The following is a 24,054-nucleotide window of genomic DNA, read 5'->3' on the forward strand; positions in this document are numbered from 1 at the left end:
AAGAAAACCAAAATGGGAGGCATCACCATCCCAGACTTTAGCCTCTACTACAAAGCTGTAATCATCAAGACGGTATGGTATTGGCACAAAACAAACACACAGACCAATGGAACAGGATAGAGAACTCAGAATTGGACCCACCATTGTATGGCCAACTAATCTTGGACAAAGCAGGAAAGAGTATCCAATGGAAAAAAGACAGCCTCTTTAACAGACGGTGCTGGGAGAACTAGACAGCAACATGCAGAAGAATGAAACTAGATCACTTTCTCACACCATACACAAAAATAAACTCAAAATGGATAAAGGACCTGAATGTGAGATAGGAAAGTATCAAAACCCTAGAGGAAAAAGCAGGAAACAACCTCCCTGACCTCAACTGCAGCAAACTCTTACTTGACACATCCCCAAAGGCAAGGGAATCAAGAGCAAAAATGAACTACTGGGACCTCATCAAGATAAAAAGCTTCTGCACGGCAAAGGAAACAATCCATAAAACTAATAGGCAACTGGCGGAATGGGAAAAGATAGTTGCAAATGACATATCACATAAGGGGCTAGTATCCAAAATCTATAAGGAACTCACCAAACTCCACACTTCAAAAACAAATTTCTTCAGTGAAGAAATGGGCAGAAGACATAAACAGACACTTCTCCAAAGAGGACATCCAGATGGCCAACAGACACATGAAACGATGCTCAGCATCCCTCATCATCAGGGAAATACAAATCAAAACCACACTGAGATACCACCTCATGCCGGTCAGAGTGGCTAAGATGAACAAATCAGGAGACCCTAGGTGCTGGCAAGGATGTGGAGAAACAGGCACCCTCCTACACTGCTGGTGTGAATGTAAACTGGTACAGCCCCTCTGAAAACAGTGTGAAGGTTCCTCAAAAAATTAACAATAGAACTCCCCTATGACCCAGCAATAGCCCTAGGAATTTACCCAAGGGATACAGAAGTGCTGATGCCTAGAAGCACATGTACACCAATGTTCACAGGAGCACTTTCAACAATAGCCAAATCATGGAAAGAGCCTAAGTGTCCATCAACGGATGAATGGATCAAGAAGATGTGGTTTATCTATACAATGGAATACTACATGGCAACGAGAAAGAATGAGATCTGGCCATGTGTAGCAACATGGATGGACCTTGAGGGTGTTATGCTGAGCGAAATAAGTCAGGCAGAAAAAGACAGATACCATATGCTTCCACTTATAGGAGGATTAGGAGAAACTTAAAGGAAGACCATGGTGGAGGAGAAGGGGAAAAACAGTTGGGGAGAGGGAGGGAGGCAAACCATCAGAGACTCTTGAATGCTGAGAACAAACTGAGGGCTGATGGGGGAGGACAGGGATAGGGTGTTGATAGACATGGAGGAGGGCACTTGTTGGGATGAGCACTGGGTGTTATATGGAATCCAACTTGACAATAAACTATGAAAGAAAATAAACTACTAAGGAAAAGAAAACAAAATATTCATGTTAATTCCCTTCTACTTTTATGCTATGTTACCATTATTTTATGGCAGCTAAAAAGCTTCTCATGATATTTTTCTCAAACTACCCAACCAATAATATTAAGATCTTTTAAAAAAAGAACTCATGAACTGAATAAGAAGAAGCTAGAACATAAGAAATGTAAATGTTTTGGTTGCGTGTTTCTGATTTAAGATTCCCTTCTTGACTTTGATTTAAAGATTCACAAAGAGCTAGCAGTTCAGTTAGCCACTGCTTTGCTTTGGTTGTTTTTATTCTTATGATTATTATTATCATTATCTTTAATAAATGGGTACAGGATTACTAGTTGCAAGACCTAGATTCTAAATTTAGCCCCATGTCTTATGACTACTATAGGCAAAGGAGTTAACATCTCCAAGGACAGCAAAAACTAACAAATAACAAATATGGGGTAGGTATTATTCATTTGTATTCTTAGTATGAGTATTCCTTTATGACATACATCCCATTGGTAGGGCTTGTTATACAGCTAAGTTCATGGGTTTATTTAGTTTTTCTTCAAGATACTACATAAACATTATAGAATCCTCTCTGCTAGGCTTACAGAAAAAGCAGTCTGCTGGTAGATGGGTATCTGAACACATTCCTTTTTTTAGCTCCATGAAGAGAAGATAATCCAAGGCCAGCTTTGACACCAGGTGAAATTAGGTGGGTTGGTAGTCTCTCCAACCCAACAAATCAATACTGGTGAAATGATTCATAGGATGTTTTGAAGTACAGAAAGCCTAGGAAAAGACATACCTCAATCTAGACCACTGTTGGTCTCAAGTGATACTAAAATTAGATCATGTGATTGAAAGAGATCATAGCCAAGTTTATAGTTAGCCTGGTATCTGTTAGATAATACTCGTGGGTGCTAATAATTCTTCCTTTTAAAAGGAATAGGCAACTGCAAGAATACCTTTGACTTAAATACATCTCCATATCAATGATAGGTGCCAGAATTCTTGGAAGGGTTATTAAATAAAGGTGTAAATAGATACCCTATAAAAAAATGTCTTAAATCAACAGAAAGCTTTAAGAAAGAGTCATATAGAGATGGACAAGTAACAGCTGCTTCTGGGTCATCATTAGTATCCAGGAGAAGATTCCAGGGATGAGTTTCACATGACTCACAGCTGGTAAGCCCTCTACCCAACCTGAGTGGTAGCAGCAGAAGTCTCCACAGAATTCATAAAAGATATTGTAAGCAGCCACCTCTATTTGGCTGGAATCATAACTTTTCAGAGGCTGGGCTAAAACTGTTAACCAGCGTAACATGGATGTGTTATATTGTGATCTAAGGACATGTGGGTTATACTACATATACTAAAGAAATACAGGACTAAATTGAGCTTATAAAGTATGCTTTTATCCAAGTTATAAGTCCAGAACTTCCTCTAAAAATGAAGTGAAGGAAGCACTTTATTTACATTTCCCAATACTCTTGCCTTTTCAAATTATAGCATGTGTTCTTTAACCTCGAATGGCAGGTTACTTCAGACACTGCAGACAAAAATAATAAATATATTTGATAATCATTATCTGAATAAATTTCTACCATGGCATCCTGGCCCATTCAAGGTTTAAACTAAAAAAACACAGTAATTCTTTCTCCTTATGGATGTGTTGATTTCAAATTAGGTCCCCCTGAAGGTCAAGAAGTGATTACCCATTGCGTTCTCCACAGACATATCAACTTTGTCCCCTATCTGTATTAGTCAGGAATCTAGCACTTGAAAATGCAGATTGGTGTGGATTTAATGGCTTTAGAAGTTACTTATCACATATATAGGGAAGAACATTGTCACCTTCTAAGACATTCACCAATCATTAAAAACAAAAAAAATATCAATGAGCATTCTTTTTTTTTTTAATGTAGAGATTTGATTTTGCTTATTAAACCCATTGGTTTAAAGGCAAATCCAGGTATCTGGTTCTGTCTCAAAAATATTTCTGGTAACTTTGACAGCAACTCTCAAAAGCATTTCATTGAAACACAGAAAATTGGGGAAAAAATATTTCAGAAATGTCTGTATTACATATTAGATCAGTAAGTTTTGAGGATCCGCAATTATGTTTCCTACATTCCCAAATGTAAGGAAATTTCCCCACAAATGGGAAAAATCAAAACAAACTTGGGAGCTTCACTGACGTGGGCAAGCCTTGGAATTGTGATGTAAACTGACTCTGAAATCCTGAATCAAGCACAAAAGAGAAATCTGGTCACGACTTAGGACAAGTAGTACATAACAATACCTAGCGGCTATTTTAATTATAGAATTTAGAATTATTTTAGGAAATAAGGCAAAGTTTCAAATTAAGGAATTTTAATTTATTTAAAATTAATGAATTTTAATTTAAATTTAAATTCAAATTAATTTAAATATATTTAAATTAAAATTAAGAAAAGTAGCTTAAGGCAAACCAGGGATTGATAGTATCAATATGAAAAATCACAAGTTTATTAATAGTTCTTTTGTAAAGGTAGGGCATTGATTATATTCAGTAAAAGTCTAGTTCATCATTCTAAGTGCCTAAAAGGAAAGCATTAACTTTGGTCTAGAAATCTGCTGTGAAAATTGGGGAAGGAATACTCAATTATAATATTATATAGCATTCTCTCTTTGAAATGGGGGCCTAACCATTTTAAAAAATCATTTCTTTCAAAATAAACAAATGATTAGTCATGATTGTAAAATATAAGCAGAACACCAACTAATGAGTCTGATAGTTTTCTCCTCTGGTGCTTATGAGTTTTAGCAATAATTTGCTAAATTTATGCACAGTGAAAATATGATTCCTGATTGCAGCACTTTCGGGGTTTGGTGTCTGTTAAACAGCACTTTAAAATTCCTTTCCTATCTGAACAGTAGAACAGGGTATATAAACTATCACATAGTTTATATATATAAACTTCTAAAAGAAGTTCCAGCCTTCACATCTTTATGAACAAAATATGTTTTTTTTAAAAAAATTTTTAATGTTTATTTATTTTTGAGAGAGAGACAGAGTGTGGAGTAGAGGGGCAGAGAAAGAGGAAGACAGAATCCGAAGCAGGCTCCAGGCTTTGAGTTGTCAGCACAGAGCCTGATGCAGGGCTCAAACTCACGGATTTGAGACATAACCTGAGCCAAAGTTGGTCGCTTAACCAAATGAGCAGCCCTGGTGCCCTAAAATACTACTTTTTACAATAAAATTTGTAAGCATGATTATAGAACGTTAACATATAAAATTTACATTTTATTTTAAATATGATTAATACAAAATATAAAAGCTGAACCTGAATTCAAAATCTACAATTCAAAATCTAACAATGATGTGTCTTTGAATCTTACACTACTTAGTTCTAAAGGAAACTCTTCTTTTATAATTCTAAGCACTAACAATTTTAATTTTATAACAACTGTTCTAAAATGAAACTTCTTTCACAGATAGAACAAATACGCTATTTATAAACAAATGTTCAAAATAATTTTTCTTATGTCACACATATACAAAATAAAAAGAACCAAGTGTATGCTTAACACTTTTTAAGACCATTCAAACAAAAATACAATTACAATGTAATCCCTTCTAACTATGGAATTTCCTAAAATTAGCAAAGTAGAGAAATGAAGTTCTCTGGATGTTCTGAAATAAAACATGTGACCTCAACTCTTCAGTGTTATTACAAATATTGAGTTCTTTAGATGTTGAAAGTCTAGAGCAAGTATGAGGTGTGTTTGTGTGCATGCATGTGTTTGTACAACCTATGTGCATGCCATGAATTATCTCTTAAATACCTGTAGTTTTCCACTGTGTTGGGGGACTAGTCTATGAGTGAATCAAATAATTTGCATAAATAAGCCAAAAAATTGCCAAAATAAACCAGTGTACCTAAAAATGACTGTGAAAGCATTTATGATTCAGTCTACCATGTCCTTGGGATCATACAGTCGTATAAATCAAGAAGACCTCACTGAACATTAACAAGATTTTTTTCTCTCTCTAGACTGGAAAAATGCTTGGTCTTTTTCTTGTAAACTGGTGCAGAAAATGTGAGCCCTGAAAAAGATGTATTTGCAGAAGAGACAGGATTTCAGTAGATAGGCAAGGGGAGAAATTCACAGGTATGGAGGTACATCTAAAGGGTTTCAGGTGTGCCCTGGCCAAGTCACAATGTTGCCCCCAGTGCCTCCAAATCAATCATTTGCCTTGGAGCAACAAGGATATTATACAATGCACTAAATTGAAGACCCAGAAGCTCTAAAGTTTTATTAAAAATTTATGAGACCTCTGGATACCATCTCTGGGCATAATAACTACTAGGGTTACAGCAAAGAAGGTAGTATTTGAGCCTGATTAAAAAAAAACATATTATTTGTCTGGAATTAAGAACTAAGGGAAGAAAAAGAATTCAACTGAAGATAGCCTGCACAGTGCTTACAATGACAAGATGAAACTCCTCCAGGAGAAAGACTGGTAGTTAAGCTGCAGAAAGGTTATTATTACAAGAAATAATAAGGATACAAGGACAAAATTTTCGATTCCTAAGAAATGGCATTACAGCATCAATGAGTAGTACAAAGATGACTAAAGTGAAAGTAGAAGAGTTTCAAAAGTAGGTTTATTTCTACTCTAGGAAAAAAATGTTCCCAGGAAGACTTTAAAGCTGAATCTTTATTTACTATAACTTAGTTTAGATTAATGGACATAGAACTGACTATAAGATGATATTATTTAACAAAAACAATTAAGTTATAACTCACCAAAATGTATAGGGAGGCCTGATTCAAAATAAACATACAGTAATAAAAGAAATTTCCTAGGTACGAATAACTGGTTAGAAAATAAAAAGAATAATACAGCATTCACCAAAAATTAACCTAACATAAATTTTTAGTAACTTAACAATTTTATATATATATATGTATCGTACTGCTTAGGACCATCTTTAAAAGGAACTATTACAGGCCTATAATAGGAAAATACCAAACCTTTACTGTAAAAGATCTCTTAAATAAAAAAAGTTGTATCAAGTTCATCAACTGGAAGAAATGATATTGGAAAGATATCATTCTAAAATTATTTTATAGGTTGAGTATAATTCAAATAAAAATCACCAAATTAGTTGACAAGGTGATCCTGAAGTTTACTTGGAATAACAGAAAATTAAAGGCTAAGAACACTAAAACAAACCAAAATGAAATGAAAAGTAGAAAGAAATTAGGGTGAAATTTATTTCACTAGATATTTTAAAAATATTATAAAGCCACAATAATTAAAATTCTGACTCAACAAGCAACAGATATTGATAAAACCAAATACAAGTTCAGAAACTAAGACATTCATACATAATGAGACATACATTGAAACAGTATCAAGATCAGTGGATAAAGAATTATCTGGTAAGTGGTGCCGAGATAATTAGATAATCATTTAAGTCATTTAAAAATATATACGTGAAAACTCTACCTTTCAACATAAATCAAAATAAACTAAAGATAGGTATGATGTAAAAGATAACATTAAAAAATTTTTTAAATATAGGTGTCTATTCTTGAAATCCAAGAATGACTTGTAAGCATAAAGGAAATGAGAAAATCATAAAGGGAAACACAAGGCAAGAAACTTAAAAATAGTTTTCTTTATTTAAAAAAAATTTAAGTGAAATGAAAATTTGCCACAAATCTGACAAAGATTCTATATAAAGCATAGAATGACTCATACAAACCAATGAATGAAAAGATAAGCTCAAAAACAAGTGCGTATGTCACTTAAACAATTCACAGAAGAAAAATACCAATAGCTAATAAAGTTATTAAAAAACCTCAACCACTCTAGTAATTAAAGAAAATAAAGTCAAAATTAAAAAAAATCCACCTACGCATGTGTCCAAGTTATGTAAAGTGGCAATTCTCCATGTTGGTTGGGGTGGGCAGAAAGGCTGCCTTCATTCAGTGCTCTAAAATGCATCATAGCAAGAGCTATCAGGAGCTTTCAACAGTCATTGACCAGGAATTTGTTCCATGAAAAACAGAAATGTGGAGAAATTAATAATGGAAAGATGTTTTTCAGAGCATTATATATTGGAAAAAAAAGAGGAAAGAGATGAGCAACATTTAGGGAATGAGTAAATACAGTAAAATATCACATAATCCATAAGATAATGCTTTGGAATAACAGTTACTGCAGAAAATGCTGATGAAATGTTATAAAAATAGGATCTACAACTCAGTAAACACTGACACTATTTGGTGAAAAGAAATAAGAGTATTAAATAAGAATTAAAGAGAAGAAAGGAAAGAGAGGAAAGTAAAAAAGGAAGAAGGGGGAAGGATGGAGGGGGGAGAAAGGAAAGAAAGAAGAAAAGAGAGAAAAAGGGAGAAAGGAGAGAACAAGAATGATAAAAAGATGTCTGGGTAGGGAACCACCCAAATGTTCCTGGTGATTATCTTTGTGCTGTGAGATATTCTGCTAATTTTATTTTCTCCTACACATCCATACTTTTGCAAATTCTCCGCTGTGGCCATGTTATTTTTATAGCCAGGAAAACATAATTATTATTTAAAAGACTTTTAAGGATAGGAAATCTATCATGCTGTATCCCTATCAGTCCAAAAAAGAATTGGACCCTGAGAATATTTGCAGACAGGGAGAGTTAAAATAATGAGAGGTTGGCTATACTCCCAGGATGCCAAACCAATAGGTTAGCTTAATTAATTTGAGGAGTAAAGTTTGTTTTTGCTTCCTAGAGACCCGCCGCTGTGGTTGAAATGAAGGCAAGGTCCAATAAGTGCCATATCATCAATATTTCTAGAAATGGTCTAAAGGTTAACGGAGCTATTTCTTTGGTCCTCCTATCCTGACAGGGATGCTGAAATCCTATTGTGGTACTGATAAATCTTGGCTGCTACAGGAAAAAGGTCCTCCCCATTTGTCTTGCACACACCCAAAATGTGACATACTTTGGTTTTCTTCCTGTCCTTAAGTAGTAAATGTGAAACAGTATCAATTGGACTACTTTACATCTTTAAAAAATGATCTGAAGAAAATACTATTTTTCCCAGGATCAATTTTCAAGCTTAAAGATATTCCAAATGTGGCCCTCTTCATCTACCCATTGTCTTGAGCCTGCTTATTAACACTCCCATTCAAATGTTAAGGGAAAGGAAATTTGGGGTATCTTTCCTGCCCTATTAAAAATCATACTTGGGGAAAGAGGTTAATAAAGATACAATAACTGAAATTGAGAAATTCTGTCTGCAAAAATAAAATTTGTTTTGAACTTTGGAGAGCGGAAGTTGAATCTAATTAAGTACATTCAAGCATCTTGTGTGTATCATGCTGGATGTAACATGGAATAGCAGCTTAACAAAAAGTTGTTGGCTGAATTGTTTTGTTGGCTGAATTGTTTTCTTTATCTCTGCTATTCTTCTTCTCATGATGGGAATTCATAAATAGGAGGTAATTAGAATGCATGACAGCACAGATCACATCTACCAAATGACAAATTCTGGTCACCTTTAGGTAATATTTCACCCAGTAAGCCAGTTGAGTTGACAAAACAAAAGGTCATTCTTTAATAAGTTAAAGAAACAAATAAACTGCTTCATATAAATGCACACCTGTCATTAGGATAAAAAAAAATCAGTGGTGGTATCTGGGCCAGCCGTTTTACATATATTTTTACTAGGTACCTGTAATGTGTACCATTAAGCTATAATCAGAATTGTTACTATCTGTTATTAGGAGGGTATATTTTAGTTTGTCCTTGGTCAAATGACAGGTTTTTAACTCTTACAAAACCCACAATAATGTTCGGCATTTACCAATCTCAAAGAGCGTAGCCCTATTTTTAAATCTAAACCTATTTTAACTTCTATCATTTGAATACAATTTATATCGAATTGCTTGCTACTTTACAAAATACTATCACATTTCACATAGGTAATTCTGAGTTAGAAGGATCTAAGAAAGAATTCCCTGAGCTTAGATCTGCAGCTGACCTCTGCTTTTCTACACCCTTAGAGTTGAAGTTTAGAAGGATGTGATATCAGAGCTGGAGGTATATTCTTGAGTTCTTAATTTTTTAATTTCACATTCAAAAGAAATGGCAATGGCCTGTGCGCAGGTCATTTCTTTTGACAGAACGGAAATGGGAAGAGACTCATAAATATTTTTGAAACCTCCCCAGTATGGCACACCAGGACATGTGATCAATTGATCCTCATGCTTTGATATGTTACAGCGGAACTTTCAGAAATGACTTACTGGGTTGTACATCTGATTGAACAACTGCTCAGCTTGCTACATTGCAAAGTTGGGGAGGCATTGAAGCACAGACAGGGAAAGAAGGAAAGATCCAGAAAAACAGCATTAGCTCAACAAATCCAGTGCATTTGCACAGACAAACTAGTCATTAAAAAAGAAGAAATTTCAGTTTCTAAACATTCCACAGTGAAAGTGAGAGGCTCTAGGGAAATAGAAATGTTGACTTTGGCTCCTAAAAAAGAATAGCTGGAATAAGAAATTTAAGGTTTGTGTTACTTTCCCTTTCTCAAGTTAAATAACCCATGAAATAAAGAAAGCTGTCCACTTTTGATGATACATGAAGTGCTGGCCTCTAGCAATGAATCAGAAGAAGTACTTTTGGCCAAGCCTGCAATTTATTACCTGAACTTCAAAGATGGTAATAATAAAAGATTAATTAAATCTTTATCATTGAATTTATAGCTCTCCTTTTATATTAACACAAGCCTAAAGTTTCTATTCAGTCTAACTTTATAAATTATATAGATCAGCAAACAGCAGGTTAGCAATAGCAAATATCAGTAAGCAAGACATTACAGGATTAACAGTGAATGGGAGAAGAAAAAAATTAAGTCAGCAGGAAGAATAAGGAAATCAAAATACAGTATTATCCATTGCCCATTACCAACTTCTACTATGAGTTCATTCATAATTAATAATAAATAGAATTTTTAGTGACTATCCTATTATGTTCCAAGTGCTTACAGAATTTATAATGCTCTCCAGTCTTTTTTTGTGTAGAAGATTTAAATTTTGGTAGATTTAAATGTACTGAATATTATTTTAAATATCACTCCCAAGTTCTATTTCTTAAATACCTGCATCATTAACTTCCAGCTCAATGTCAAGGTGTAGAAGATGAAATATTGTAAGAAATTTCACTTTGCTTTAAGCTGAGACATGTATGTGTCTTTGAAGAGCCTGAATTTTCTGTTTGTTCAACTTTGATGAAGTAAATAATAATTTTACCTTGGTTAAAAAAACCCACTCCCCTCAAAGATGATATTAATTGGAAAATTACCAAATACCACAATTTATAACATTTTGAATCATTCTTAATTGATTACTAGACATATAAGGTAAACTTACTTCTACATACTGAACACCATATATTCTTGAAAGACAAAATTATCCACATGTCACTAATCAGGTTCTTCTCAACCCCTGGGTGTCTATTTAGGATTAATGAACACATTGATTTGTAAAGATTGCTCATAACTAGTTGTTGTACATTATGTGGTTAATATCATCTTATCAGCCTCACAAATATCAGTAAAACTTTCCTCACACATGATGTTATTGTTTTTAAGAGGTGAGATGCAATGTGTAAGGACTAGTTCCTTTTCTGCCTATAACCAATTTTCATCATGAAGTATTTGGAGACTCAAATTAACAGTACAGTAAAGCATTAAAAGTAACTATGCATGTAAATGTTCTCCATAAACTTTTATATAAAAACTCATCTTACCAATGTCAAGAATTGTTCCAAAGACAAAAAATAAATTTAAATCACAATTTGGATCCCACTGTAATTGGCAGACAAGGTTTCTGTTCAGCTAAATACATCTACGATGTTATGTACATTTTATAGCAAAAATATCTGGAAGCTCACAAATCTTGAGCAAAATTCCATTGGGAATTCATGGTTTATTTATGACATAATAAAACTATTATGTTTTCAGCTTTCATTTAGTAACCCTTTATATTTTATTCACAAGTCACATACCCTTTTATTTATAAGGAGGCCCAGACACTCCTTAAGCTTTTATAGCTGCTTATTTTTCCATGAGTAAATGATGTGTTTATATGTATATTCACATACTGTTGGCTTATATTTTCAAATATTTCATGTAGATCTCAATTCTTTTTAAGGTGATGGGCAATTGAGGTTTTTACGGAACTATTTATTAGCAGAAATTAAAGACTACTAAGAAAAGTATTTTAAACTTTTGAATTTAGTTGGTGCTAGAGAGCCAAAAATAACAAAATAGCATCTACAGGTTAGGTATGAAAATATTTAAATTATAATTACCTTATTTAATCTCACTGTACTATGCATTTAGGAGATAGCATAAGCAAACATTATTTATATACTTAGAAATAAGTTATCTTTCCATAAATTAATTAGGTCCTTTACAGCAAGACAACCATATTTGTTACTTTAATCCTGGTGACGGGAAAGCCTGGTAAAATATTGTCAGGAATAATGCTAAAATGTTTACAGGATTTGCTCTATGAACTTCAGCACACAATGTCTACCTAAGAGTTTAGGAAATCACATGCTATGAGTGATACTTTGGGCAAATCAGAGCTACCCTGAAAGAAACTAAATTGAAATGCATAAATGTTCTCTTTATATAGTCAAGTCATATATATGGAAACTATAATATGTGAACCTCTTCCTTTTAACTAGTAGAGAGTTTCAAATTCCATAGCTGACTTACACTAAAAGGGAGCATGTTGAGCATGTATCTGCAGAATTAATATATACAGTGGCCTCATCTCCACAATAGCTACAAAGAGTTGATGAAGTTATCTTTCATGGCCAGGTCTAATTGAAGTCCTCCTTCTTTAGGACTCAGCACAATGCAACTGAGGTAAGCTAATGCAAAGCAAGTTAATGAAGTTCTCTCTCAATTACCCTGAAGCCTGCCTTGCGGTCGCAAAACTGTTCATTAAATTAAAAGTACCTTTCATGAATTCATTTCTTGATATGTACATGCGCATATAACATATTATAGAACACATTTGTTATATGGGTCAAGAATGTATTATCATACACCCAAAATGCATAAATAGACAACTCAATTGCTACTTAAGCACTCTCAAATGGGCAATTTAAATTCTTGTGTTTATTGTTCAAGATTTCTGCTTAACTAGATACTGCTTGAAAAAAGTGAGATGATGAGCAGACAAGAAAAGCAGATTTTGCAATATAGAGTTTTTCTTGCTCTTTGCTATCTATAGAGGGATTTGGTCTCTATATTTATCTTTAGTTAAGGTGACTTTACTAGTGTGAAATTTCTTAGGACAATTTCCTAAAATTCTGTGGTAAACTGAACATTTCGGTTATGTATTGCATCATACAAAACAGTATATTCAATTTTTAAATATTCAGAATAATTTCTCCACAGATATATGATGCTTTAACATCCTTATCATCCACATCATATATTTTTATAACTTTAGCAAATAAATTCCCATTCCAGTGTGCTATACATTATATATAGTCAAACTTTATTATATGCTTTGATTATTTAGATTCTTATCACTTTTGAATAAGTGTATAAGCTGTTAAAGGGAAACAAATTGCTTAAACTCATAAAGTTATGAGTTTTATGTGAACAATGAGTGCAGACATACCAAACAACACAGGGAAAAAGTCAAAGGAATGATGCATGACTGGAAATGTACTCCACAAAATGTCCAGGTCAGAGAAAACATGTTAATGCTGCAATGTAAAAAACCTATTTTCTTTTCGAAAGTCTTCTACGTTCAACAAGCTTTCTAAGACATCAAGGTCATTTTTGGTTAAGTATAAATAGTCATCCCACAGATACTCTAGGGACTTTGACTATCTGGGCAGGTTTTTAGAAATTTAATATTGTCAGATAAATTTTTACAAAGCTCCAATACATTAATTGGCCTACTTCTGAAAGTAGTAAAAGCTTATCAATATAAATGAAGCCTCTGGATTCTTTGATTTGTTACAAACATTTCCATTTATCTTTTTTTTATGTTTTTTTTTAATTTATTTCTGAGAGACAGAGAGTGAGACAGCGTAAGCAGGGGAGGGTCAGCAAGAGAGTGAGATACAGAATCTGAAGCGGGCTCCAGGCTCTGAGCTAGCTGTCAGCAGAGCCCGGTGCAGGGCTCAAACTCACGAATCGTGAGATCATGACCTGAGCCAAAGTCAGACGCTCAACCAACTGAGCCACCCAGGCACCACTCCATTTATCTTTTCTAAAGTTGAGATTTACCCATTGAGTAACAAGTTGTTTTTATAATATTTTCTTACTTCCATTACTATTTTCATCTATTTTTCAAGTTTTTCAGACAGGAAACCTAAGATTTTTTTTAGGTTCCCTAACCAATTTCATGCAGACTTCTTAAAAGTGCCTAATTCTCTTATCAGCAGACAGTAAAAGATAAGGGGTTTGCTTCTTTGCAAAATATCTCCTCCTTTTCCATTTTATAAATTCATTGTAAAATGAGCATTTTTTTCTTGGACTTCACTTACCTTTTTTAACTGTGCTTCCAATTTGCTACATTCTTCTTTCTTTTGTTCAATGGCTATTTCTAGAGATTTTAATTTGGAGTCTCTTTTCAGCCCTGCTGAGGCTAATGAAGATGCATGTTCCTTGAGGTCAATTAAACTAGACTGAAAGGAAAGAACACTAGTGAGTAAAACACTGCAATTTCTACTAGTCTTCAATTTGAATACATTGATTCTATGCATAGCAATAAAGTATGCATTAGACAGAAAGGGTAAATATAGTCTTACTAAGGTAACAATAGCTGGCTCTGGCCAGGAAATTAAAATTGGCCAGCTTACAGAACCAAGCAGAATCTAAGTGTAATAGAATCAAATGTGACCAAATGGTGTGGTCAGTAAATGCATGTTTCACGTCTCAAAGTCATACTAATGATGTAAGTCCCAAGGTGGTCTTTGCATATCATGGTAAAACAGATACCCTGAACCTTCCATTTACATTTATTGCTGTCAAGTCGCGCAGACTCTAAGACAAATATAAAAGAAAATACTGACTTTAATGCTTTCCCCCCTACCAAAGGACAAATCAAGTATAAAAGAAGCATCCTGTTTAGTTTTTATCAAATTCCATTTCTTTAACAGAAAAATAACCAATGGTTTTTAAAATATTTTCTGTAGAATCAAAGATAAAATTATTTTAAAATTTAGAGCAGATTTTATGTCCCAGTTCTTTGTAAATCCAAATTCAACAAATATAATGAAACCCCAACTCAGACATAGTTTTACCTAAGTTATTCCACTCATCAGTCATGCCCAGAAACCAAGAGCTCTCCTGGATAGTCTGAATTCTAAAATGTAAGGAAGTAAATACATGGAACATGTATATTATGTATACATGTATATTATGTATGTATATTATGGAACATAACTCTGCTGAGCTACAAAGGCCATATCTATCACCAAACTTGAACACAGATAGCAAAATCTAACTGTGACTAAAATATTCAGGGTTTACCCCAAATCAGGTCTTATATGTTTCCTTTATGGCCAAGTGCAGCACCTAGAAAGACACTAAGCACACAAGGGCCATTTAGTAAATGATGTTACCTAATATTTTGTGTTGGAGCTGCTTCCTGGACCTTGGAATAACCTTGTTAATAAAGACACCACCACCATAACTCAGCAAACAACCTAACTCCTAACAACCCTCTGAAGGACAGGTTAGCCACTCTCACTTTTCAGTAAAGAAACTGAGGCTCACATGAACTGAGTGCCTTCTCCAAGGTTTGTGCTCTATTAAAGGAAGATGCAGGTCTCAAACCCAGGATTCTGACTCCAGTTTCAATGTTCTTTATCATACCACTCCCACAGAAATAATAAAGTACTTTGCAATCCAGGCATTTTGCCATGGTGAAGGTAATTATCACCCCAACTAAATTATAAGCTGACAACAACTGAATGTTGTTTTTCTTTATACATTTTAAATTGCCAGGTCTGATAGCTTTATGTATCAGCTTAGCTAGACTACAGTCCCCAGTTATTCAATCCAACACTAATCTAGCTGTTGCTTTGGAGGTACTTTATAGATGGGACAACCTACCATCAGTTGACTTTAAGTAAAGGATATTATTTTCCAAATCTGCATAAGCCTGATTCTACTGGTTGAAAGGCCTTAAGAGCAGGACTGAGATTTCCCTGAGAAGGAAGAAACCCACCTGTGGACTGCTGGCCCAATTCCTGTCTGGAGTGCTTCCAGCCTGCCTTTTCTGATGGTCTGCCCTATGAATTTCAGACTCGCCCCTTTAGCTATGTAAGCCAATTCCTTGCAATAAATTTCTAAATATGGTTAAATTTCTTAATACAGTTGTTTTTCTGGTGGAACCTTGACTGACACCCATCCCAGTGGCAGGCACGCTACTATACAGGTACCATAAATGTTTGCTGAAATGCCTGTCTGAAATCATACAATGTAGGCATTGTTTACAAAATTATTTTCATTTAAAGCTATGCTCCACCATGTCATCAAGATATCTTTTCAATTATACACACACACACACACACACACATATATTGATTTCAAGGTGCAAACCAATGAATAACACTTGCAATCAGTTATTCAAATTGCAAATGAAGTCAAAGCTTCTGTGCCTTCTGTCACGTACCAACTACAGTCATTACAGAGTCACCAAGTTAGATTTAATAGTGAAATAGTAGGAATAGTAGGATTTATACTCTTTATTTTTGTATCAAAGAAATAATCTCCACTGTAAAACAAAAACAAAAGTTCCCTACTGTAACAAAAAAGTACCTAGTGTGCTTATTTTAGGGAAAATGAATTTTGTTTCTATTACTCATCAATTCCTCCCCTCTTGGATTCCTCATTGAGACAGTACTTTAATTTGTATAGAATTATCAAAACCCAAGGGCTGAGGTAATAATGTGGGGATGGAAAATGGACAACTATGCAGTGATATAGTCCAATGGGGTGAAAGGATCTGTAATAGCCCTAAGGGAGATGGACATTTCCTGTGGACAAAAATAAGTATGAACGGGCCAATTGTGGACAATGGCACATATCTCAGAGTTTTGGAGACTGGAAAAAATACCATGCATTGCTGCTTCTCAAACTTCTCCATCAAAGTATCCCTAAGTAAACTAAAGGAGTTACATGTATCCCTCCAACCATGGGGAGTATAGCCTAACACATTCTCTCTATAACCTCAAGCAAGAAATTTCTTTAAAGTATATTGTTTTACTTTAAAAATGCAGCTAAGATTTTTATTCTGTATCCATGTTTTCTCTAGCATGAAAATGTTATTTTGAATTATTTACCATAATGTAAAATTGGTACTCCAGAAGAGTAGCCACATTTAACCTATACTTTGTGTCTAGTATGGTACTGTATCTCCTAACCTGGAGGTATTGAGTAATCCTTTTGAGAAGCACTGATGAATGTAGAGTACCCAGTACAAAGATAGCATATAACAGGCCCCTAATAAAGTGGATATGTTATTATTATTATTGATATTGTTGTTACCCCAAGCAAAAGATCCTGGGACATTGAAAAAATATAGAATAAGCCACAGAAATGTGGTGACAACAAGAAACTTTCAAGGAGCTACACTGTACACACAGCAAAGAAGAGAAGCATAGGGCATGCTGCTGAAGGGAGTTACAGTAAATATTTTCCTTTGAACTCATGCAGTTTTGCAAAGGAAAGGTACCTATGCCCCAAAAGTCGTCATACAATCCCTCAGACTAACTCTTTAGTCTCTTGAGGCTACCATGAATAGGACTATCAGCATAGTTCATTTGTTTTTCCAGACTCACCTCTTTTTCAGTCAGTTCAGCTTGTAAAGCATTGACCTTCTCTTTCAGGTCTTTGTTCTCTTTTCGAAAAGATTCTATCTCTTCTAGTCTTTCTCGATCATCTCTCTCCCTCTGTTCTTTCAAACGCTCAATTATTCTCTCCTTTGAGGCAATTGGTAAAAAAGAGGAAGTGAGAAACCATCAATGTGTGTGCCAAGGCATGCTACCAAAGGAAATGGGAGGCAATAAATGTAAGAAATGTTCTATATGAATCAACACATGCAAGATAGTCCGAGTTGGGTTTGTTATACACACAAAACAGCATTTGGGAAAGATAATCAATATGGCTTTTGGCTTACTAATAAAAGTTAGCATCACAGTGTTGCAAGGGACTTTAATGTTCAAGTTCTGGGGTTGTTTTGGTTCATGACAGTACTTGGAAAATTCTAAAAACAGTTCCAGAAGAGGGAGGTTTAGGCACCATGACTCTAGACTTACTAAAGCTTTCAATGCACAGTGGAAGAAGCAGAACTAACCTCTTCATTCAACCCTCTGCTTGGCTTTCCCATTTGATAACAAAGAAACTTCTTTGGTTTCTGAAAATTCTTCTCCGGCTAGAAAGAGGATCTGAGTAGGGCAAGATCTAGGCCCTCTAGGGTCTGAACTCACACTAAGAACCTGAGACAAAATAATGAGCTCATTGTATAGTGATTTTTAATGTGCCTGGAGATGTTCATTTTCCTCCATATTTTTTCAATGGCTTCTTGGCAATCAGTAGAGACTCCCAAAATATTGCTTGAATTCAACAAAGTTCAAACAGCAGCTTTCCTTTACTGAAACCTAGGTACTGCGAAGTGCCCTTCTCCATCTAGACATCACCACAATTGCAGGGTCTGAACCAGTGCTACTAGTAACAGTGTAGTAGTGAGAAACCCAGACCAAGGACCAGCTAATTCATCCAAGGTGACCCAGCACATAAAGAGAAGGCATACCCTTCTCTGAATCTCTCTGAGTCTTAGCCATGTCCATAAGACCACACTGCCACAAACATAAGCATGGTGCCATTTAAGGAGATCTGAGCACCTTGCCACTCTTGACTTATATACTGAAATGAAAACACTACTCTGGTAGACATGTTTTCCAAACATTTGGAAACTTACCAATATCAGAGTAAGGACCTCTTCTTTTTAAGTAAAATTCCATTTGAGTAAGATTGAGTTAGATTTCTGAAATTTGTTTCATATTACCCAACACATATCTGAACTCTCTTTTGGATGGCAAATCTTTTTTTTTTTTTTTAATTTAAATTCAAGTTAGGTAACATACAGTGTAGATACAGTGTTAGATAACATACAGTGTACATACAGTATAGTCTTGGCTTCAGGAGTAGAACCCAGTAATTCATCTCTTAATATGACACCCAATCCCTAAAAGTGCCCTCCGTAATGCCCATCACCCATTTAACCCATCCCCCCACCCACTCCTTCTCCAGCAATCCTCAATTTGTTCTCTGTATTTAAGAGTCTCTTATGGTTTGCCTCCCTCTCTGTTTTTATCTTATTTTTCCTTCCTTTCCCCATGTTCATCTGTTGAGTTTCTCAAATTCCACATCTGAGTGAAATCATATGATATCTGTCTTTCTCTGACTGACTTATTTCACTTAGCATGATACATTCTAGTTCTAACCATTTTAACCATGTTGTTGCAAATGGCAAGATTTCATTCTTTTCATTGCCAAGTAGTATTCCATTGCGTGTGTGTGAGTGTGTATACGTATATGTATACACACACACACTCACACACACACATCTTCTTTATTCATTCATCAGTCAATAGACATGTGAAGTGTTTCCATACTTTGGCTCTACGTTGATAGAGCTGCTATCATTGGGGTGCATGTGCCCCTTCGAATCAGCATTTTTGTATCCTTTGGATAAACTTTTAATAGTGTAATTGCTGGTTGTAGAGTAGTGGTATTTTTAATTTTTTGAGGAACCACCATACTGTTTTCCAGAGTGGCTGGACCAGTTTGCATTCCTCATGCAAAAATGTTCCCCTTTTTCTGCATCCTTGCCAACATCCGTTGTTTCCTGAGTTGTTAATTTTAGCCATTCTGACAGCTGTGAGGTAGTATCTCATTGTGGTTTTGATTTGCATTTCCCATTTGAAAGTGAATGATGTTGAGCATCTTTTTATGTGTCTGTCTGCCATCTAGATGTCTTCTTTGGAAAAGCATATATTCATGTCTTCTGCCCATTTCTTCATTGGGTTACTTGCTTTTTGGGGTGTTGAGTTTGGTAGTTATTTATAGATTTTTGGATACTAACCCTTTAACCAATATGTCATTTGCAAATATCTTTTCCCATTCTGTCAGTTGCCTTTTAGTTTTGTTGATTGTTTCCTCTGCAGTGTAGAAGGTTTTATCTTGATGAGGTCCCAATAGTTCATTTTTGCTTGTATTTCCCTTGCCTCCAGAGACATGTTAAGAAGTTGCTGCAGCTGAGGTCAAAAAGGTTGCTACTTTCTCCTGCAGGATTTTAATAACTTCCTGTCTTACATTTAGGTCTCTCAGCCATTTTGAATTTATTTTTTGTGTATGGTGTAAGAAAGTGGTCCAGGCTTATTCTTATGCATGTCACTGGCCAGTTTCCCCAGCACCATTTGCTTAAAAGACTGTCTTTTTTCCATTAGATACTTTTTCCTGCTTTGTCAAAGATTAGTTCCCCATATGTTTGTGGGTCCATTTCTGGGTTCTCTATTCTATTCCATTGATCTATGTGTCTGCTTTTGTGCCAGTACCATACTGTCTTGATGATTACAGCTTTTTAATACAGCTTAAAGTCTGGAATTGTGATACCTTCAGCTTTGGTTTTCTTTTTCAACATTACTTTGGCTATTTGGGGTCTTTTGAGGTTCAATACAAATTTTATGATTGTTCTAGCTGTGCAAAGAATGCTGGTGTTATTTTGATAGAGAGTGCACTGAACGTATAGACTGCTTTCGGTAGTATGGACATTTTAACATTATTTGTTCTTTCAATACATGAGCATGGAATGCTTTTCCATTTCTTTGTGTTTTCTTCAATTTCTTTCATAAACTTTCTACAGTTTTCAGTATACAGCTCTTTTACCTCTTTGGTTAGATTTATTCCTAGGTATTTTATGGTTTTTGGTGCAATTTTAAATGGGATCGATTCCTTGGTATCACTTTCTGCTGATTCATTATTGGTGTACAAAAATGCAACCGATTTCTATATAGTGATTTAATAACCTGTGACTTTGCCGAATTCATGGATCAACTCTAGCAGATTTTTGATAGAGTCTTTAGGGTTTTCCATGTAGAGTATCATGCCATCTGTGAAGAGTGGAGGTTTGACTTTTTCCTTGCTAATTTGGATGCCTTTTATTTCATTTGTCATCTGACTGCTAGGGCTAGGACTGCCAGTACTATGATGAACAAGAGTAGTGAGCCTGGACATCCCTATCATGTTCTTGATCTTATGGAGAAAGCTCTCAGTTTTTCCCCATTGAGAATGACATTAGCTGTGTGCCTTTCATATATAGCCTTTAGAAAATTGAGGAATATTCCTCTTATGCCTACTTTCTTGAGGGTTTTTTATCAAGAAAGGAAATTGAATCTTTTATCAAAAACCTCCCAACAAATTAAAGAGTCTTGGGCCAGATGGCTTCCCAGGGGAATTCTACCAGACATTTAAAGCAGAGTTAATACCTATTCTTCTCAAACTGTTCCAAAAAAATCAAAAGGGAAGGTAGCTTCCAAACTCATTCTATGAATCCAGCATTAACTTGATTGCAAAACCAATCAAAGACCCCACTAGAAAGGAGAATTACAGGCCATTATCCCTGATGAACCTGGATGCAAACATTCTCAATAAGATAGTAGCAAATTGAGTTCAACAGTACATTAAGAATTATCCACCATGATCAAACGGGACTCATTCCTGGGCAGCAGAGCTGGTTCAATATTCACAAATCAATCAATGTGATACACTGCATTAATAAAAGAAAGGATAAGAACCATATGATTCTTTCAATAGACGTAGAAAAAGCATTTGACAAAATATAGCATTTTTTCTGGATAGTTTGTTCAAAAATACTGGTGCAACAGCTACTTTTAAGGATCCTGATATTACCTTTTATATGCTACTAAGTACACAGTACAAGACAAGGCCTGATATATAACACAATATAAAACAGTATGTGGTGCAGAGGCAAGTTAGTTTGAACGCTTAGCCTATGATTTAAGACCCCCCCCCCCAAGGAAGCAACTGTTCTACCCCAATGACAATAATTTATGTACCTAATGCTTTCAAGGATAAAAAGAGGTATCGTTATTGTTTTGCAATTAGTTAAAACCACTTTAAAATGAAGTATATTATTACAGCAGTGGGGGTGGAAACAGAACAAATCAGTCTATTAATTGCCTACATTTATTTCTTCTTGATTCCAGTTATAGTCCTATTTCACTCTGTCTGTGACACTGGTGAGTAGATAATTATGGGATCTACCAAAGAAGACAATGGCATCAGTGCACAGGAAGTCTCTTAAGGGCTTTAAAAAATTTTAGCAACTGAGCCCTTACTGCCTTATGCCTACACATACTGCAAAAGCATCACAAATGGTCACCTAGCCACCAGGATCTCTCCTTCCAATCACTTCCACCACATGGGATGTTAGAGTGACATTTTTTTATGGTCTCTACATGGTTCCTATTTTATTTTTTTATTTTTTTTTACAAATAGTTTATTGTCAAGTTGGTTTCCATATAACACCCAGTGCTCATCCCCACTTGTGCCCTCCTCCATGCCCATCTCCCACCTCCCCCCCACCCATCAGTCCTCAGTTTGTTCTCATCATTCAAGAGTTTCTCATGGTTTGCCTCTCTCCCTTTCCCCCAACATTTCCCCCCTTCTTCTCCCCCATGGTCCTCTGTTAAATTCCTCCTAATCCTCCTATATGTGCAAACATATGATATTTGTCCTTCTCTGCCTGACTTATTTCGCTCAGCATAACACCCTCAAGGTCCATCCATGTTGCTACACATGGCCAGATTTCATTCTTTCTCATTGCCATGTAGTATTCCATTGTATAAATAAACCACATCTTCTTGATCTATTCTTCAGTTGATGGACATTTAGGCTCTTTCCATGATTTGCCTATTGTTGAGAGTGCTGCTATGAACATTGGGGTACATGTGCTCCTATGCATCAGCATTTCTATATCCCTTGGGTAAATTCCTAGCAGTGCTATTGCTGGGTCATAGGGGAGTTCTATTGTTAATTTTTTGAGGAACCTCCACACTGTTTTCCAGAGAGGATGAACAAGTTTACATTCCCACCAACAGTGTAGGAGGGTGCCCATTTTTCCACATCCTTGCCAGCATCTAGAGTTCTCTGATTTGTTCATTTTAGCCACTCTGACTGGCATGAGGGGGTATCTCAGTGTGGTTTTGATTTGTATTTCCCTGACATTTTTTTTAAGTACCAAACTAACTATCTCATCTCACTATTTGGGCCAAATCACATGGCATTTATTCCCACTTGGAGCCCTTCATGTGACTTTACCGCATGTCCATTCCTCTCAACCTAGCTTTCCAAAGAAGGCACTCAAATCCTTGAATCTTTTAACTCAGCCTGGTCAAATTGTCTGGCATACAACAAGCATTAAAGAGGCTGAAGGCAGGAATAAGAAATCAAACTAGGGATCATCTTAGGTTCAAAGGAAGGGAAATAAAATTAAGCATGTGTGTTAACATCCAGAAGGTGTCACAGTCCTTTAGTAAGTAGGTTGATTCACTCTAAGCACTTGAACTATTGACTGGGCATTGATGACCAAAAAAAAAAAATTAGCAAGCACTATAATGTTTTTAAGTGTTATTGATGATTCAATACTACGAAATATTTCTCCGTCAATCACAAAACTAATTTAACTGTCAGCCATGTAGGGCCAGATGTCAAAAACATGTGTTAAAAGGCCCTAATATGCCATGATCTACTTGATTAACAACTAACTTGCAGAAATTCCAACAATGTGTTCTTGTTTTAGTCTTATTTGCATTGGCAAGCGTTCCTTGTGCACTCATCTGGCTCTGCACGAGTCTAATCTATTTGTGCTTTATCACTGAGCGGGAACTGAATTGCAGTGGCCTCCGGCTCGGCTATCTGCCTTTCTCAACTGCTTATCTGCTATATGGCTACAGCAAGGCTTGGCGAGACCAGCTTTATAAATACTGTGGGTTCCGTCTCTTGAGCTTCTGTGTGTCAATCCTAGAACTAAGTCATACTCAATCTTAACTTGCTAAGTGGCATTATTTTTTTGCACTGTGAATATGTATATAAATTCCTGGAAACTAAAAGGAATAACACACTCCCCAGAATGTCATAACCCAAGTGGAATGGTGCTTAGTGCCTGATAGGTTCTATTAATCAGTCAAATGACCGCAAATAATTAGATGCTCTTATTATTCCACATTTTTTTATTCCACAATTTTTAATAAATTATTTTACTTTTTGTACCATATCTTGTTCCAGGAAATCTGTTCAATTAAATGTGGATAAAACCGAAACTTATGAGGGAAGGACCATTAAAGGCGATTGTGATATTGTTAAAAGCACAACTATCAGGTTTGAATTTCAGTCCCATTCCATCATCATAAACTGAGTGGCTCTGGGATAGTCCAGGGAAGACAACAAAGTCCCAACCAAGGGCCTAG

The 24,054-nt window shown here is 35.4% G+C and overlaps 1 protein-coding gene across 1 annotated transcript in view; it reads right to left on the reverse strand.

Annotated features, from left to right (window-relative positions):
- The window catches only part of ERC2 (ELKS/RAB6-interacting/CAST family member 2), a 903,427-nt gene that overhangs the window by 474,934 nt on the left and 404,439 nt on the right, over window positions 1-24,054 (reverse strand). The window contains exons 8-9 of the mRNA XM_039257435.1: window positions 17,344-17,484; window positions 14,041-14,181 (exon numbers count right to left, since the gene is read on the reverse strand). Of these exons, the coding sequence (XP_039113366.1) occupies window positions 14,041-14,181; window positions 17,344-17,484 (282 nt within the window). The remainder of the gene's footprint in view (window positions 1-14,040; window positions 14,182-17,343; window positions 17,485-24,054) is intronic.

This window comes from Hyaena hyaena, unplaced genomic scaffold (assembly GCF_003009895.1).
Source record: "Hyaena hyaena isolate Hyena2069 unplaced genomic scaffold, ASM300989v1 scaffold_618, whole genome shotgun sequence".
NCBI lineage: Eukaryota > Metazoa > Chordata > Mammalia > Carnivora > Hyaenidae > Hyaena > Hyaena hyaena.